The sequence below is a fragment of the Synchiropus splendidus genome, chromosome 12 (genome assembly GCF_027744825.2).
Source record: "Synchiropus splendidus isolate RoL2022-P1 chromosome 12, RoL_Sspl_1.0, whole genome shotgun sequence".
NCBI lineage: Eukaryota > Metazoa > Chordata > Actinopteri > Syngnathiformes > Callionymidae > Synchiropus > Synchiropus splendidus.
The window spans coordinates 906563-925361 of record NC_071345.1 but is presented as its reverse complement, the minus strand read 5'-3'; the positions used below and the strand labels follow the sequence as shown (position 1 = coordinate 925361).

The window sequence follows — 18799 nt, the reverse complement described above, 5'->3', positions numbered from 1 at the left end:
AACAGCTGAACTTCCACTAAAACACCAGCATCAGAATACATTTACTTGTGGACTGATTCGGCGATGAGACTTGTAGGTTTCTATCGTCAGGTTCAACCAACGGTGGAGTGACTGAACACCTGCTGTGATGGAAGAAATCCAGGACAGGTTTCATCATCACCAACCACTAACAAAGAACATCAGCAGAGGAGCAAACCAAATCCCAAAACTCACCAACTATCTCTCTCTATTTTCCCCAAATGAATTGTTTAGAAACCAAACACATTAGATGTCAAATCTGAATTTACAATACTGTGTGCGTCAAAACTGGAGGAATGTAGGGGGTTATTTTTGAAGCCTCTTTACTGGAGAGGTGGGCGGGAAACGATGCCAGGAAGTGGAACTGTCACTGGAAGCAATTCCAAGTCAAAGCTCGAATGTGCACGAGTACATAAAAAAGTATTTGTTTTTATCCGCGTCCTGGCGAGACGTCGATGCTATGACGTCAGCGCGTCACCGAGACGTGGCACGTCCTCGGAGCAACTATCCGTCCTGTGTCTCAGCGGCGAGCAGCAGCCAGGAAGCGACACCGCTCGGAAGCTCCAGCTCCAGGACATGGCGTCGAACAGCGGATCCGTGGGCAAGTGGGAGGTGGTGGGGAAGAGCAAGAAGAGCAGCTCCGGAGGGAAGAACTCGGCGGACAAGAAGAGCGGAGCCAGAAAAGCTCTCGGAGAGTCGAACCTCCCCACCAGACGTAAGTGGCCCACCGGCACCGGCACCGGCACCAGCACCAGCACCAGCTGGCCCATTCGTGATGAAACCATGACCCGAACCCACCGAACACCTCGACTCATCTCGTCAGTCTGCTCCGTTAGCTTCTTAGCTTAGCATCAGCGCACGCTACTTCCGCTAACCATTGCCTCTCGTCTGTGCCTTCATTCATCGGAAAGTGGATTCACCTCATCTACTGGGTGATGTAGACCGTCTGTTTCCGCGCTCTGAGAATATGAAGGGTCAGTTTAGAAGCGCACCAATTAACGCAACGTCATCACTGGAACAGCTGCTGCCGCCGGTCAGTCATCCGTTACAGCCTTAGACCGTTGCTGGTGAGTTCACCGGCGCCCTTAACAGCCTCATTCGCAACTACCTGCGTGACAGAGGCTGCTGACAGACTCTTGAATGTGACTCTCGATACTCGTCGCACCTGAAGCTAAAACGGCTGATAAATGGCGTTTTCAAACTAGACTTAAACACGCCAACCATTTAGTTGAATTTGCCTCAGTCCCTTGGGAATAGTTGACCAAAACGGAGCGCCCCGTGCTTCACCTTGTGTCCATGAGGGTCACCAGACGTTCCCCCGTCAGAGGAGACGGAACCCTGGGCCTCCATCTGTCTTCTTCTCCACTCTTGTCCCTCTGATAGACTCATTTCTGACCGCCTCCTTTCCAGTCGCTTCACTTGGGCTCTGAGGTCATCAGCCCAGACTTTGCTCAGACTCCTGGTATGTGTTGGTTCTGGACCGTGCTTGAGTGAACGAACCGTCCCCGACATGACTCGCGGTCGGCTGCCTCTCGTGAGGTCGTGTCAAGGTCAGTGGCTCATGTGGACCGTGACACTGGGACCAGGAAGCTTCCAGGAGGTGGAGGAAGTTTGCCTTCCTTGTTTGATATTGTGTCTCCCAACAAGCCCGCTTCTGACCCGGTTCTCCAGTCCTACAGCTGCTGACATTTCCTGTCTCTCCCGGGTAATAAGCATTTCCGAACGCAAGCACTAGCGTGACATTGCTAACCAGCTAGATGCTCGCTGGTTGTGCACCAGTTTGGGTCGTTTCAGTTGGCACGGAATGTTCCGATGCCACAAATCAGTTTCAGCCGATGAAGCGTCAGCAGGTGACACCAAACACCGACGTGGAATTTGGTTTCTCAGCAGCTGAACGTGGATGGACAACTGGTGACTTCTGTGAGCGGCGACTCATCTGTGTGACTGTCTGCCGTCACTACAGAGCTCCGGGTCGCCCTGGAACACTGGGACATTCCGCCTCTCTGTCGCCTGAAAGACGTTCTGTTAGACAAATGGCCAGTGAGATTTAGTTCACTGGAAATTGAAATATTATTTTAGAAACATTCCAACACTGCCACAGAGCGTTGGAAATAAAATGGAAGAAAATCGAATCATTTTGAGGAGAAAAGGTGTTAATAAAATCACAATTTATTAAACACTATTTGAAGAGATCTTTAAATGTATTTCTGAATAAAATAGGACTGGCTGTTTGATTTGTTTATGAGACTATTCAGAAGTTGAGGATGAGACTGAAATGAATGTATTTGTAGAAACAATGTTTTAAATGCAGCCTTTTAATAAATGAAGAAAAAATGCTAATTTGTTTAGAGACAGAAGCTTGAATGAAATGAGAGCATTCTCAATGGATATTTGATTTTTTTTCTTGCCTGAAAAGGCGTCGTATGATTTAGTCTATTGCAAATACATGTCCAACAGTTATTGAAAAAGGGTTAATAAAGAAAGCTCAAACAAGTAGTTTCACAAGAGCCTGGACAAAACAGAAACTCATTAATTAAATGATTATTATAGAAAGCAAATTAGTACTTTTTTTTTACCCCCAAAATGTGGATAAAATTTCAACAAAAGTGGGTAAATAAAGCCTTTTCCTAGATGGACTCGCCGGTCCTGTTCTGTCAGCAGCTGAGGAGGCACTTCAAACACAAGTGCATGAAGTTGTTGGTTCTCAGCGTCGTCCCTCTGAGGACTGTCGTGTAGTCACCTGACGCCGCGTCAGTGGTGGGTGGGGGTGGCGGGGTCTGACGAGGAGAGTGTCCCGGCTCACAGAGGAGAGAGTGAACGTCTGCTTCTCCTGCAGCGCCAATGAAGATGTCGACCACTCTGTTCGAAAACTTCGACAAGATCGGGAAGAAGCAGAACAAGGAGCAGGTCCCGCCGCCCGCCTCGCCCCAGAGCAAGAAGACCACGGCCAGCAAGCCATCCAAGAAGCCGGCGGCCAGCAGCCCGCCCGGGCCCCCGACACACAAGACCCTGGAGGAGGCCTTCAAACACGTGAGTGAAGCTCAGGAAATACTCTTTAGCTCGGAAATGGAAGAAGGTAACTTCAATTTTCAGACACATAATCGTAAAAAACAAGAGAAATTTGTAAAAGGAGAGCAAAATGTGGAGTCTTTTGAAAACTGAACTCACACAAAATTTGAATGCAGTTCAGTCAAAGCTGTTTACAAGGGATAATGGAATTATTAAAGCTGCCAAAGGAGCTTGCCGTGGGGAGCAGAAGTGCTTCTGATAGCAGAGAGAGAGCGGAGGCTCTTCTGAGGGCTGTTCTGGAGCACGGCTCGGAACGTGGATGGACGGAGGCGGCGCTGGGCCGGACAGCCGTGTCTGCCGTCGCCGAGGTCCTCACAGGAAACACGCAGTGTTTTTGAGTCCAGACCTGAGGTGTGAAAACAAGCCCTCGAGCCAACCGTGATGCTCGGCGTGAAATCCTTCTGCAGCTAAAAATACAGTCTCTGCCGGCGGCGGCCGTCACATGCAGTCACAGCTCTCCTGTCCTCCTGCCGCCCGCAGCTGGACATGGCCGACCTGAAGCAGCAGCTGGCTCGCAGCCAGAGCCTGTTCCCAGAGAACCCGTCCGTGTGGGTGAAGGACCTAGCCGGCTACCTCAACCTGAAGCTGACCGCGCCAGACACCGAGCCCACGCTTAGCAGCTACGCTCACGGTGCGTCCCCTGTCTCTCCCTCCGTGCCCGCTCGGCCGGCTGACGACCTCTGACCTCCAGACTACCCCTACTGCCTGACCAACAAGGAGCTGAAAGGTGTCATCAGGAGCCTGATGGGACGCTGCGCCGACGTCATGCCGGACTTCTTCAGCCACTGCATCTACACCATGCTGCGGGAGCTGGACCGGCAGTCAGGTAGGCCCGAGCGCCTGGCCCAGCCCGCTCCTGGTGCTGACCTCAGCTGCTTCTCTTCCCCTCAGGTGAGCCGCTGCACGGCTACCGAGTCTGCATCCAGGCCCTGCTGCAGGACAAGCCCAAGATCGCCACGCAGAACCTGCCCGAGGTGAGCTTCCGAACCGGGAAACCTGCGTGTGTGCGAGCCGGTTCTGATCCCGTTTAGCTTCATGTCGTGCTGTGGCCGCTGCCACCGCTCCAGGTTTTGGCTTCCGCTTCGTCCTCTCAGTTTTTCTGCTCCTCTTAAGATGGCGCGTTGTGATTAGAGGCGTCTTTTTCAGTGTAGATTCTCTCTCACTTGGCATCTCTCTTCCAGTTCCTTCCTTAATCCTCAACTTCAAAAGTCCGCAAGGGGCAAGGTCTGTCCCGAAGTTAAATGGAGGAACAAGACGGAGGAACTCCGTGACCTCGCTCAGTATTGAGGAATACCCGCAATCCTTTGCATTGTATCAAAGATGCTGTTGAAAACAAATATTTGTACAAAGTAAATATTTTCATCTTAGTTCCTGCCCGTTTTTATAAATTTTCACCTCATCATTGCATGATGTTTATCTGTATTTTATGTAGTTTTGTAAAAAGCAGGTGGTGCAGACAAGTTTGTTATTTAACACTAGAAAATGGTCATTTTCCTCAGCGGTAATGTGGTTGTTTTATTGAGATTGCAGCCAATGTGCATGTACCTGAACCTGCATTTAGGAGTGGCCCATTTCTGAGGAACAAAATCCTCCTCTGCTCTTGGTAATGAGGAATGAGGTCGAGGGGTGAAGGAGGAATTGGAATTCACCCTTGATGCGAACATCGGAGGGTCTCACTCATGTTTCTGGCTATTGGTGACATGTGGGTTTTTAAAGAAAAAGTATTGTTTTTATCAGAATTGGAGGTGGAATTTAAAAGATTAAATCACCTAAAGCGGAGGTTTAAAAATGCAGGACGTAAATAAAGTCTAAACAAAACTGGACAAAATAATTGGATATAAAAATAGTGAGTTTAAAACTGGGAAGAAAGAAGAGAAAACTTGGATTTGAACAGTTCTGTACATAATAAGGAAGGTGAATGATGGACATGGAAAGAAGGAGCGTTGCAGCAGGACCAAAGGTCCCAGTGAGACGCGTCCCACAAGGCTTCTCCGCGGCTCCTTCAAAGCCGAACTCCAGCGAAGCAGTCAACCCAGGAGTCAGGGAGGGTGGAGCTGCTGAAGTCATGCGCCTGCTCTCTGTCTCTGCAGTACCTGGAGCTGCTGCGCTCGGTGCAGAACCGTCCCGTCAAGTGTCTGACCATCATGTGGGCCCTGGGTCAGGCTGGATTCCACGACCTCAGTCAGGGACTCAAAGGTGACTCTCCACCTACACGGCTGCTGCACTCTCACAGCCTCACCAGAAGGGGGCGGGCGCCAGTCCAACTGGACGCAGCGCTGGACTGATCCCGGGTCCTTCCTGCTGTCAGTCCACCATGTCAATGATGTGTGAGGGACCACCTGTCCAGGGTGTCCTCTGACCTCGTGGAGCAGATGTTTGAACCTTTGTTGTTCTTTTGATCGTGATGTTGAGGGGATCCAATGGCTTTATCTTCATTTTCTATTCTCTTATATATATATATATCTCAGAAAAAAAATACACATTTGACATTCTAGAACGGATGTTTGTCAGCGATTCACATGTTAATTTAGTTCTTCATTAATAACGCCCTAATGAAATCCCCTACAGTGAATCAGTATTTCTCACTCGAGTGACTAGAGCAGCATCTGCTCTCTGGCCTTTGGAGATTGTTTTTCAAAAGATGAATCCTTCTTTTTTTTTTTTTTTTAATATTTTTATTCATTTATATCAGCCACAATAATAATCATATAAATGCACATACACATTGAAGATCTTGGCTGTGTGACAACAAAACCCAACTATTATTTATGTAACCTATTTACAAAAAAAACCCAGCGTGGATAAAAAAAAAGAAAAAAACAAAATACAGAATTTAAATAAAAAAAAAAAAAAAGAAAACAGTAAATAACAATCATTTGTTTACTTAACGTACAATGTCCGTCTTGTACATATAGTTGCATGTAACAAGCATCAAGTTGCAAAGGGCAAGAGGATCTTTTAACATCAGTCCACATTAGTCTAGATTTCCATGTTTGAGATATTCAAGAAATGAACCCCAGATCCCTTTGAAAACACTTTCCTTCCCTTTGATCAAAAAAGACATCTTTTCCATGGCAACACAGGAGCTCAGTTCAGTTAACCAGTTTTGAATACTTGGAGGATTTACACATTTCCACTTCAGTGCGATCATGCGCTTCGCTTCCGAAAAACAAAGATCCATACATATCCGTTGACATTTGGTGTAGTTATTTCCTGCAGGATAAATACCCAATAAAAACATTTTAGCATCAAATTTGATTTGTGTACATAGGATCTCTTCAGTCTTACATTTGATGTCAAACCAGAACTTATTAATGTGGGCACATTGCCAGACACAATGAAAAAAAGTTCCCTTATGTTGACCACATTTAAAACATAAATCAGGAATATTCCCATTGAATCTATTGAGTTTTTCTGGAGTGACATATGTACGCATGAGCCAATTGTATTGCAATATCCTGAGGCGACTGTTAATTGTGCGAGTTTGGGCTTTTTTACAGGCTGAATGCCATTCATCCAGTGACACCTCCTCTTGCAAATCATTCTTCCAAGATAGAAGTTTAGCTTCACAGGACTCTGGGGAACCATCTACCAGAAGATCATAAAATCTAGAGATGAGTTTTTTCCCCCAGCAATTGAATCCTTCTTTTTATTGTCTAAAATGTCAAAATGAAAATATATATGTAGAAATATATTCCATTTCCACTTTCCTCTTCGTGATGAATGGATCACAAATTTCGTAATGTAAAGGCCGTTGACTGTTTTGACCTTTTGACCTCTGTGCTGATCGTCAGCCGTCGGTTTGTCTCGCTGGTGAGCTGGAGCTCACTGTTGCTCATCTGTGCTGTGTTTGTGTCCTAGTATGGCTGGGAATCATGCTGCCGGTGCTGGGGATGAGGTCTCTGTCTGCCTACGCCATCTCGTACCTGGAGCGCCTCCTGCTGTGAGTTCCCCCGACCATCTGGAGCGGTAGGACTCCGAAATATGAGTCAGAGTCAGGACATCTGCTAGAGAGGTGGGACTCACCTGGAGGGCCAGGACTCCCCAGTCGTAGATGGAGAGGAAGGGCTGTTAGCACAGTGCAGAGGTGCAGTAGAGAGTCCGTCCGTGAGAGACTCAGAGTGGAGCTTGAGGAGGTGCTGAAGTGAGAGCGAGGTGACGAGAGCTGTTGATCTTGCGCTGATGGATGGTTTCTCTGCGCTCAGCCTCCATGCAAACCTGACCAAGGGCTTCGGCATCATGGGTCCCAAAGAGTTCTTCCCTCTGCTGGACTTTGCTTTCATGCCCAAGAACGCGCTGTCGTCCAGGTGAGCGCCGCCTCCCCGCTGCTCTCCGAGCGGCTCACGCTCTGACCTCACGCTCCGTCCAGTCTGCAGGACCAGCTGCGCCGCCTCTACCCGCGGCTCAAGGTTCTGGCCTTCGGATCCAAGCCTGAGAACACGCTGCACACGTACCTGCCCTCCTTCCTGTCCAGAGCCACGCCCCACTGTCCCGACGACATGAAGAGAGAGGTGAGCCTCCGACTCTTACCTCACAGGTCTTCCAGTTCCACAGCCTGACCACCAGGGGGCGTCCTCTCCCCGCAGCTCCTCAGCAGCATGACCGAGTGCCTGTGCGTGGACGTGCAGAGTCTGGGCGTGTGGCGGCAGCTCTACACCAAACACCTGCCTCAGTCCAGGTGAGACACCGGCCGAGCCTGGTACTCGTCCCACCCTCATCTGACCGGGTCTTGTGCTCCGCAGCCTGCTGCTGAATCACCTGTTCAAGACCTGGAACGTCCTACCACCAAAGGTACTGACTCACCTGTGCGAGTATTGACTCTGAGGGGCTGAGACTCGCAGTGTAGCCGAGTGTTTCACTCACCAAGGACATGGAAAGAGAAACTCGTTCACTTTTTACAGTGTCGGGTCGCTGAAACTCTGTCCCACATCACTTGGCTTTGGCACCGTTTAGTGGCCGTCTGGAGTCAAGACGTCATGCTCCTCGCCACTATTTCAGCTTCTTGTCCTGTGACTCCTGCTCAATTGTGACTCCAGGAGAACGTTAGATACCACCTGCAGGTGGCGCTACTGAGACAAAGTCATAATATGAACAGTCAGTATCAGTATCAGTATGGTAATGTGCAGGAGAACATGTAGAAAGGAAAGAAAAAGGATGGTGAGTCCAGACCAGTCAGTTGGTTATGAACGAGTGAAAAATAAAACCAAGTTGAAACATTTCACTTTTGTTTCTGTCAGGTGTGGCTGCGTTGACGTGGTAATGTTGCTGCGCCCCAGGTCACCTGACCTCTGCTCTTCCTCTGCAGCTGAGGACCAACCTTGAAGAAACCATCCAGTCCTTCCGCGTCACCAACGAGGAGATGAAGGAAGCCATCGAGTCTCACGAGCTGAACGAGTGCAACCACATGTGCCAGGTAAGCGCCTCCGAACGAGCGGCGCCGCGAGCCCCACCCCGCCCGCTGACCCCAGTGCGCTGTAGAACCTGCAGATGAAGATGCGGGGCCGAGGGTTCCCGTGGTCCAAGCTGCTGATGGTGGCGCTGCTCTTCCTGGTGACCTTTGTGGCCCACGACGTCCGATCTCACGGCTCATTCACAGGTGGGCTCCCGCTCCTAGTTTCGGTCTTTCTGAGCTTTGGCTGAGTGGCTGTGGTGTCCCCAGAGTCCACCACCGCCGGGTACCTGCGCCACTCGGGGCTGATGGCGGCGTCGCAGCAGGCCTGGGGCAGAGTGGTGCTCTACTCCAAACAAGGCTTCAGGTGAGCACGTGCTGTGGCTGGAGCGCAGTCGGTCACACTTGAACATGCGTGTCCTCCTCCAGCTGGATGGAGACCAACACGCCGCACTACTACTCAGAGTGTGTGCGCATCATGGGCCCTGTGATGGAGAAGGCTTCTGAGAAGACCAAAGCCGGCGCCGTGGTGGTCGCCGAGAACACCAGACACCTGCTCCACTGGGTCAGAGACAGCACGCCGCTGGTGCTGGAATGGGTAGGCTTGTTGAGGCGGCGCTGTGTGAGCCAACGGCGACGTGTTGACGAGTGTGTGTGTGTGTCCCAGGTCATCGCCAACACGCCCGACAGCGTCTTCCAGGCGTTGGCCTACCTGAGGCAGCTGCTGCTCTTCCTCCATCACAACTACATCCTGCCGGCGCTGGCCTTCGTGTCGGAGCTGCTGCAGCGGGCCTGGCTGCAGCTGCAGGACTCGTGCGGGTGAGTCGTGGTGCCGCGCCTCCGCTGTCCTCCAGGGGGCTGCGTGTTCCACTGGTGTGTCAGGCGGGAAATGAGCCAGTTCCACCTCATTTGTCCGGAGACACAGAGCGTGTTGAGGATCTACCAATGTGAGCAGAGCACATGGTGTTCGCTCACATTCTATCTATACACCTTAGAGCAGGCCTGCAACGACCCGCGGCTCTTTCCCCAGTTTCATGCGGCTGCGTTTTTGTTCAAGTTGTTGGAAATATGAGAGAAAAGTAAGAGCTGTTTGGCAAAATGTCAAAATATTGTTTAAAGACTTTGACTCACGTTTAACTTTGAAACATAAACAATGAACCCCTGGTTTGGAGCAGTGAGGTTCAATGGCGATGTGAGTGTGGGTCCTCAGCCTCGCAGCGTCATCAGATCCACCATCAACAGCACTCAGTTCCGCCTTTGACTTTGTCCTTCCCCGTCCTGCTCAGATGAAGCCTGACATGTTTGTAGCATGTGGCTCTTCTCAGCAACACCGTAATGTGGCTCTTGGCCTCGGACTGGCTGGTCACCCCTGCTATAGATCTACTTGGCTTCCCTCTCCACTCACACAGGAGACGCCGCTCAAATGCACAACTGTTTTTAAACCTGATGGTCCTCTGACCTGACCACATACCTTCACCACAGAAGCATGGAGTATTGTTTGTGGCACCTGCGACGCCAAAGACAGTCTGCACCGCAGAGCTAACAGCTAATGTGACGTCTCACACTGATATACCATCAAAGTTTGCTTCATGGTTCAAGTCCAAAAACTCAAAGCAGGACCAAACAAATGCGCTCCAGAATGTGAAGAGTGGAAAAAATGGTTGTAGTTCTGAAGCACACTGAGGCAAAGAATGTAAGATTTGTCTGGAAACTCTCCAGACTGGGAGGTCTCTGGCCTATATTGTCATAAACATTTTAGTCTCAGAAATCCCTGTGAGATTGTGATAAAATCCAAATAGTTATTTAAAGTCAATGAATCATTGTTTATTTGACTATATTGCACGTCCCTTTCTGGAGACGTTTTTAACAACACAACGAAATGTGCCGTGGCTTTAAAACGTTTGAAAAACACTGCGTTAGGAGGCAGTCATCCAGGTGATCGGTCCTGACTCTGACCGTGGTCCCTTGTGTCCCCCTGCAGCGGCGAGGTGTCCGTGTCCTGCCTGCAGGACCACGCCGTCTCCCTCACCAACTCCACCTGGCAGCTGCTGCAGCACACCACCGCGGCCATCAAGACCTGGGCTCAGGAGTGGCTGACCCGGGCGTGACGCCCGCCGCCTCAGCCGGGTCCAGCCGGGTCCAGCCGGGTCCAGCCGGGTCCAGCCGGGTCCAGCCGGGTCCAGCCGGGGTCTGGCACCAGGTTCCACTCAACCTTTGGAGGATTGTTTTCTATTAACTTTTCACCTGTGAGTTTTCTACAGCGACTGGTTTGTAGAAAACCTTTGTAGATGATTTCTAAGCATTTTTTATTTAAGAAAAAAAGGTTGTGTGGAAAGTTTCTGTTGGATTTGACCAAAACAGTATTGGACTCATCAGCTGGTTTTATTGAGATCAAGGACGGGGGCGCCCCCTGCCGGTCCTCCACGGCCACCGCAGCCTTCTGTTCCCACCTTTAATCCGCATCACTCACCAAGTTGTGTGATGGTCTTTTGCTTTCTACTGTGATTTATAATAAAGAACTGAACCCCAGGCCCCGTCTCCTCCGTCTCTAGAGGTTGGCGAGACATTCCGGAGTCAGAGTTTCACACAGCCGTGCGAGGCGGGGAGGGGCACCGGTGCCAGTCTGTGACGTGTCGGTGCGGGGGGGTGGGGTTGGGAGAAGGAGAGCGTCAGCCTCCGAGCCGGGCCGCTTCACGCGCTGGCGCAGTGACGCTGGAGCGCCTGCAGGTCCGCTGTTGGCGTCCTCCTCTGACTTGTAGTGAGCTCCGCCTCTTTGTTTGCCACCCTGCTGTTGGGCCTTTCGAAGTGGCGCGTCGTATACCGTGATTCATTCCTGGTGTGGCATGTCAAAAGAGTCATTCTATTGACCGTACCTGCAGCGCTCATTGATAATGTGTGACTCATGGTGCTTTTCTGTTATCCTCATTGAAGGGTACCTGACGGTCAGAAGTGGCTCACAGAGCGATAAAAGAGACGCGAGCGAGTCGAACCGTCCATGTCTTCGCAATCTGCGCTCCCAAAGTCAAGATCAGAGAGATGAATTCAAAGAGAAATCAAATCTGACATAGTTAATCGGGCACATTGATATTTGGGAGACGTTTCTCCCCCGATTCATGGCACCGAAAGAGGCGGCCCAACAGTTGCACTCATGGACAAATGGAGCATAATATGGACGACGGTCTCAAACGTCCAGATGTTGTGTTTGAAAGGAAAGTGCGTGTGCAAATGGTTGACAGGTAAGCGTTCATTCATTGACCAAACGTCGCGGTGTATCCGTCAATATACGCTTTAACTTTCAAAATAGCTTTGCCTTTTTTAATGTTTCGAACCTTAAGAGCAGAGTTTTTTCCTATTAACGCGAACGATTCACGACTGACTTTCCGCAAAGTTCCGATCATCGGCAACATCCCGATGCCATGAGGACGGACACAGCGGCGTGACACTGAACGCACCGCACAGGAAGTGGCAGCAGCCAATCAGATCGCGTCTTCCTCGGCCAGGGAAACCCGGGCTGGAAGACGGAACCGGGCTGCGGACTCTCTGTCGTCGAGGGCCATTTCGGCGTGAATTCAAGCTTTGCCTGGAGACTGCGGCTGGCGCCCGGATGCCTCTATGATCCAGCCAGCTCCACAGCGCAGGACACAGAGTTCGGTTTCCTCCAGGTACGCCGTTTCTCTCCTGTAAGCCTGCTAGCATGCGGCTAGCCGCCCGTCATGAGCTAGCACTCGCGCCGAACTCCGTTGAGCAATAACTCGGTTCAAATCGTGGCGGAGTGGCGACCAATTCCTGCTAATATCCCCGAGTACGTGGATGCCAGCTCGTTCCGGGTGTTGTTCCCACTCCGCCCCGCACGTCGGGGTGTGTTCCGGGGACCGGTGTGTGTGTGTGCGCGTGTGTGTGTGTGGAGACACACCGCTCTTCGCCATCATCTGTCTGTCAGAACTGGGCGCTGGCCGCGGATCAACCCGCTCATGTGTCGTGGTTGGTGTCGGTAGAGCGGTCCCGAGTGTCCCGGATGCCAGACCAGCGCGAGGCCAGTGAGTCTGACGACTGTGTGGCTCTCGAGTGCGCACGCCGCCGGGAGCGCGCGGCTCTTCTGTTTCAACACCAGGCTCGTGACAGCGGCACACTGCGTGCAAACCTGCCGCTGTCATTTATGAATGGAGGCGTGATCGTTTGAAAGTAGCTAGTTTTCCACGTGCCGAGAGATTAGCAGGGATTATCGCCCCACAAGGACGAGCGCAGCACAGTCAGGCTGGGTGGTTGCCGATCAGAGGCCTTTTCTGTTTAACCACCCGCTGCTGTTTGTCACTGTGGCGGGGCTTTCATGAGCAGAAGGCTCTGATCTGACTGACAGATTCATCTGCATCTGGCTGTGGAGCAGCAGGGATGAGGACCAGGTTCTTCAGGGAGGAGGAGCTCCTCACGCTGCGTGGGACCTCTCCGTCAGCCCTGAGCCCCAGTGGTGGGGTTATCTGGGCAGTGACACCTCCATAGCTCCTCAGACCGCCCTCCACATGCCGGGTTCTTCCCTGTCCCGGGCAGGAACGCTGGACCCCCACAGGCTCTGCAGAGTCTGCGCCCGCCACAGTCTTACGACTCCACGAGCACGTGTTGCTCAGCTGATAGCTGCGCTACAGAAATGGAAGGAATCAGACGACCCATCTGCAGCGAGTACAAAGTGTGACGGATCAAAGCGCCGTCCTCCAGCAGAATTAGACCCAGTGTTGTGGCACTGTTTCGGCTCCACGTGACCGAGATATCTTTGGAATGTGGATGAGTTTAGACGCATTTCTGTGACTTATTTTTACACTTCAGACGTGGTCTTTTTTTGGGTTTGAAATCGTCTCCTCTCTTCACGGTTCCTCCGTCCTCTGTGAGGCTGCGTCCTGCAGAAGGAGGTCACCGCTGTCAGGGACCGGCGTGTCCATGAAAGAGCGCTCAAATAGGTCATGTGAGTCAAAGTGGCGTCTGCGTAATTGTTGTGTGTTGAGCTGGTGATGCTGGTGGACCGCCGCCACAATATTTTTCCGTCCCTCTTCGCACCATGTTTTTCCTGATGTCAGGATCAGCTCTTGAAGGTCAGCTGGTTCTGGAGGGGTTTGTCCGTCCTCACCCACGGCCGCGGTGGAGGTCGGGATGAAGCGAGCGTATGGACGTGGTCACTTCCTGCGGCCGTAGATGGTCCGAGCGAACTCCTCCCTAATAGCCTGGTCAGTGCACCGCCATCTACAAGGTGATGTGAAGGGAAACGGGCAGAACCTGGATTCAAGCTCTACCTGCTGCCGCACAAGCTGCTCATAATGTAACAGCTTTTCACATCTACCGAGGCTTCATTTTTGGGTCCGGTAATGAGGTGGAGTCCAGGCTGTCGTCAGGTTTTTCTCATGTTTGCGTGGCTGGGGTAAACAAAGATGAGTTCCTGGAGGCCGGTGCCGGCTCTGAGCGGCAGCTGGACCAGATCAGAACCTCATAGAGTCTCTCAGGTTCCTGAGCACTGACGCTGTCAGAGGCACAGACATCTGCTTCTTGTGAGCGCCATCTGGACCGCCGGGTCTTTCTCAGAACCCGAGACGCTCAGCTAGAACCCTGACACCCCGCGGGGACGAGGTGGCAGGCCGCTCTCGAGCTTCAGAACCTGAGGAGCAGAAGGCTCACTGACTGTCTCTGCACCATCGGCAGCAGCAGTTCAGTGACTCTGACTCGCTGTTTTCCTTCTCAGAAGTGATGCAACCCTTTGAACCTTGTCTTCCGTTCGTGACTCATCAAATTCCCCACAGTGGGACCAATGAAGAATATCTAATCTAAACTCTAATGCCAGTGAACTTGGATCGGGCTGTGAGTCCGGTCACAATCATGGAGCTGCTCGAACCCAGGTGTGAGTCACTGAGACGCTGACAAACATTTGCGCGGCAAATAATGCAACCTCCTTCGTTTACGTACAGAGCAAACTGGAACTTTTGTCGCCGCTGTGTCGCTTCTCTGGCAGAAAGCCAACGTCACTTGATCATGTGACCAGCAGTCCTGCCCTCCCGGGTCTCCAGATGATCCTCGAGCAAGGGTGGCAGTTTGGGTGAAGACCTTGATGTTTTTTTGTGTCCAAGTTGTTGCTGGTAGCATGAGTCATTTGGTGAGATACCATACGCTTTGGTGGAGTATGTGACGGTGATCAGCTGGAAGACTGTGGCTCGCTGGCCAGACCAAAGTTCAACCAGTGAAAGCACCTGACTCTCAGTAACTGATGTCACAGTCGGGAGCTTCTCGATCCCGGAACTCTGCCGACTCCCGTCTGAGCTCAGGGCCAAGCTCTGCGTCACGCAGCAAATACTCCCTGCAGCCGCCGCGTCTGCTCTCCGGCCGCCGCCGCAGCTGATCCGCCCGAGCTCTGTGGACCAACAGGCGATGAAGTTCTGACCCCAACTTGCTTTCCTCTGAAGGTCAGTTTTGGTTAATCATTCTTAGATCGCGGACGCAAACACGACGGCTTCAACGCCGTCCTCTCCAGCCAGGAGGACTGCTCCGGTCCAAACACAGACCTGGCACCAGGCCTCAGGGAGAGGAGAGAACCGTGACCGACCTGGCTGGACACGCCTGCACACTTGGTTCTTAAGTTCACCATCGGTCGAGTGCCTGTGATGGTGACGTGCCGACTGCTTTGAGTCAGAACACCTCTGTTGTTGGCCTGTCAGTGGAAGTGAAGTGCTTCACTTGAAGCGTCTCAGGAGAGGAGTCGTGACTCGCCGCTGGTGTGAGTGGTTAGACTGCGACCCCTCGCTCCCATCTGTGTGGTCACGTCCGCCCTGAACCCATGACCTGCCGAGCCCCGGTCCAGGTGGGACCCACCCGCATGAGACTGTCACACTGAACGCCGGCTGATGCCGGAGCTTGTGATTCGAACACCTGTCAGATGCGTGTGTCGCCGGAGCAGGTCTGCCCTCTGCTGGGCTCAGGCGGCGCCGTGTGTGAAGGGAATGTGAGGTCCGAGGGATGGACTTTGGTAATTGCGCTGAGTCGGGGGTCAGTCCCTGGACACTGGCCTGGTGTGTGTGTGCGTGTGTGAGTCGAGGACAGCGGCCCGACTGCTGAGACTTGGAAGTGTAATCTGTGAGATCAGCAGAAGATAATCTTCTTTGGTCAACAAGCCGGCAGCTTAACCGCCCGTGTTGTGTTCACTGTCCCTCATCGGCTCCTATTGTTGTGGAGTCGGTGCTGCGATGGCCAGTTCAGCAACTTCCTGAACTCTTGCTGCCGCCGGCCTTTACTTGGAGACTCTTCCAGCTCCATGCAGCTCTGCTCTGCCTCCCCCCCCACATGTCCGGGCAGAACCGGCTGGCCCACATTCCCAGGTTCAGATGTGTGCGGAGGCGTGGAGCCGCGCCGGCGAGCAGCGGCGCTGACGGGTGTTTGTCTTGTCCACAGCGGTGAGTCATGGCTGAACCCAACGCCGCCCGTCCCCAGAGGAAGATGTCCACGGCGGGGGAGAGCATCTACAAGGTGCTGGGGCTGGAGAAGGGCGCGTCGCCTGAGGACATCAGGAAGGCCTACAGGTGAGCGTGAGCCCTGAAGTGTCATCGTCAGGTGATTTCTCCACCGCATCTCTGGTCGTGAGCCGCTTTGTTCAGGTGGGGGTTCTGGGTTTGATTCCAGCGCGTATGTGCTCCTCTGGGCGCTCAGATTTCCTCCCACAGTCCCACAAAATGCCAAGGCGAGTTACTGCCTCTCCACCTGGAACTCGCAGCCCCTCGCTCCGTCTGTTGTTACCCTGCTAACTTCAACTGTTCCATCCTCCGTATTGAGTTGAAGTCCTGTCACTGTAAGGTTCCCAGCGCAGGACTGCGGGGACCGTGCTGTTTTCACCTCCCCTGTGTCTGTGTCGACAGGAAGCTCGCGCTGAAGTATCACCCCGACAAGAACCCGGACAACCCGGAGGCCGCAGAGAAGTTCAAGGAGATCAACAACGCCAACTCCATCTTGAACGATGAGAACAAGAGGAAGATCTACGACGAGTACGGCTCCATGGGCCTCTACGTGTCCGAGCAGTTTGGAGAGGAGAGCGTCAAGTACTACTTCCTCATGTCCAAGTGGTGGTTCAAGGTCGGTGTCTCTGCCCAGTGTTTCCTTGACAGTGGTCACGTGACCGCGGCAGATTAGAGGCGGCCGCTTCTCGCTCTTTTTTTCTAATCCTGGTTTTCCAGCTCTCCCTGTGACTCGTCTGTAAACCCCCAATATATTGGTGAGGAAAACACACACTACATTTCTAATCTGTTCTGGTGGATTACCGCCCGAGTTGCCGTGGGAATCTTAATCTGAGCGGAAGGTGGCGGCCTGGAGAGCCAGCCGTGGTGTCACCGTGGGCTGATCTGGAGGAGCAAGAGCAGATGAGCCGCGCCTTGAAGCGGCGAGGCAGAAACAGAGGAGTTCTGCCGGCAGATGGACGGGCCTGGCGCCGGCTGTGTCGGGTCGGCTCTGAGGTTAGGGGGTCACGGTGACCCGGGGACGGAGCTTCAGATCAAGGATCCAGTTCCAGTGGAGAGAAAAGGTTCACCATGAAACAGCATGTGTTGACGTGATCAGCCCACGCTCGGCGCCGGTCCATTCCAGCGTGGCTCTGATGTCCCAGCAGACGGCACGCGGTCGTCTGATCGTGACCCCAACACCGACCCAGACCCCGCGCTGTGCGGGGTTGAACTTCCTGAGCCTAGTTTGAGGCACAGCTCGGATTCAAGACGAGGCTTGACATGACGTCCGGAGTGACGGCGACTCACCGATGATCTGATCTGTTGAGGCGCGGGTCCTGATTGGTTAGCTCAGCATGTCACATGACCATGTTCTGACCTGTGTTATTCAAAATGGATGAAGCAGCTGCCATTGACATTCATTCATTCAGGTCTATTGGTCTGTTGAGAGGCGTCCAGCCGTCCTCACCACCGGGGGGCGCTGATGTGCCCGCCGGTCTGGAGAGCAGGCGGGAGGCAGTGACCTGTGTGTGTGTGTGCCCGCAGGGGCTGGTGGTCTGCTGCGCCGTCTTCAGCTGCTGCTGCTGCTGTTGCTGCTGCTGCTTCTGCTGCGGGAAGTGCAAACCTCCGGACGACGACGAGAGCTACCAGTACGTGGACCCTGAAGACCTGGAGGCCCAGATCCGAGCGGAGCAGGACGGAGGAGGTACGTGGGGAGGGGTGCCGGGGCGGGGGCAGGAAGGAGGTGACGCGCCGCGGGCGACTTCAGCTCTGACCGGATGTGAGCCGTCCGTCCGCCCGCAGTGACCTCTGACGCAGCGGTGCTCTCATGCTCCCCCTACAGGTCACACAGTAATCATAGGCCAGCCCACTTCTAACAGCAACCAGTCCCCCGAGGGCCCGGCCCCGCCCATCCCGCTGCCCATGCCGGCGCCCTGTGCTCCCGCCAGCCCGGCCGGGGAGGAGAACCCCGGGGAGACCTTGCCAGAGTCCAAGTGACTCGTAAGAGCCAGCGTGTCTTGTCTGTCCTCGCCGCACTCGCCGTCATGTGATCATGCTTGTGGCTGCGTTGGTTTGCTTGAAGGAGTCGGGGAGGAGGTGTGTTGTGCGTGCGTGCGTGTTGGTGGGACTGACTCGGTGATGACATCACGGCCGCCTGACTAACACCCGCCTGCGCCCGTGTCTGAGGTGCGGCGCTGACCGAGTGCTCTCTCCCGACAGGACGCTGACGCCGCGACGTGACTCGCCGGGAGGAAGCAGGTCAGCCACACTTCCTGTTAGCTCCACAGTGGCGCCCGAGGAAGATCCGGCTGCACCAGACCATCCGTCATCCAGGACCCCATCTCTTCAGGTCCCCTGCGTCTGGGCCGTGCGTGGAGCTCCTCCGATCCTCCGTGGAACTTCCTGGATTTTAGACTTCCTGTAGAGGAGGCGGGTCAGAAATGACTGCATGAGGCAGGGGCCGAGTCCGGTCTCCTGCGGTGACCCGCCTCCGCCACCCCGGCGGCGAAGCTCTCCGCCGCCTGTGTCGTCCAGTTCACCTCGCCCGCTCCGCCGTCAGTGTTGCATATCTGGGCTCGGCCCGTCCGGAGAGCGGCGGCCGGCCCCTCTCTTCCCAGCCACTTCAGACTCGTCTCACAGCATTTGCCAAACGTCTCCTGATTCCAACCACAGAAGTTTATTTTTCCTCCACTTCTTTGTAAAATTCATCTGCAAATAAATAATAAACCACTTTTTTTTTTTAAGACGCTCGCGGACTCCTGTGGGGCCCCGGGGCCGGGTCACTGTTGGAGCAGTAAATATGCTGGAACTGTGGTGTCAGCAGACTGGGACACACCGCGCCAGAAATAGAGCCTTAATCCTGTTA

General features: G+C 53.3%; 2 protein-coding genes across 5 annotated transcripts; both read left to right on the top strand.

Moving 5' to 3' along the window:
* Positions 1-455: 455 nt before the first annotated feature.
* tmem214 (transmembrane protein 214) lies at positions 456-11005 on the top strand. Its single transcript, XM_053880386.1, has 17 exons — positions 456-733; positions 2855-3048; positions 3568-3718; positions 3779-3913; positions 3979-4061; positions 5178-5283; positions 6949-7030; positions 7293-7394; positions 7457-7598; positions 7674-7765; positions 7830-7878; positions 8393-8500; positions 8566-8683; positions 8747-8843; positions 8906-9074; positions 9144-9295; positions 10458-11005. The coding sequence occupies exons 1-17, from the start codon at positions 595-597 to the stop codon at positions 10582-10584; spliced, it is 2046 nt and encodes a 681-aa protein (XP_053736361.1). The 5' UTR covers positions 456-594; the 3' UTR covers positions 10585-11005.
* A 952-nt stretch (positions 11006-11957) lies between these two features.
* On the top strand, positions 11958-18772 carry dnajc5ga (DnaJ (Hsp40) homolog, subfamily C, member 5 gamma a). Of its 4 annotated transcripts, none has more exons than XM_053880394.1 (6): positions 11958-12138; positions 15896-16023; positions 16357-16570; positions 17479-17638; positions 17777-17934; positions 18154-18767. In XM_053880394.1, the coding sequence occupies exons 2-5, from the start codon at positions 15905-15907 to the stop codon at positions 17929-17931; spliced, it is 648 nt and encodes a 215-aa protein (XP_053736369.1). In that variant the 5' UTR covers positions 11958-12138; positions 15896-15904; the 3' UTR covers positions 17932-17934; positions 18154-18767. The 4 variants fall into 4 exon arrangements, with proteins under 4 accessions (XP_053736369.1, XP_053736372.1, XP_053736371.1 ...); XM_053880396.1 differs by lacking the exon at positions 11958-12138 and adding an exon at positions 14194-14913 and having other exon boundaries at positions 18154-18772; XM_053880395.1 differs by lacking the exon at positions 11958-12138 and adding an exon at positions 15485-15822 and having other exon boundaries at positions 18154-18772.
* Positions 18773-18799: the final 27 nt, after the last annotated feature.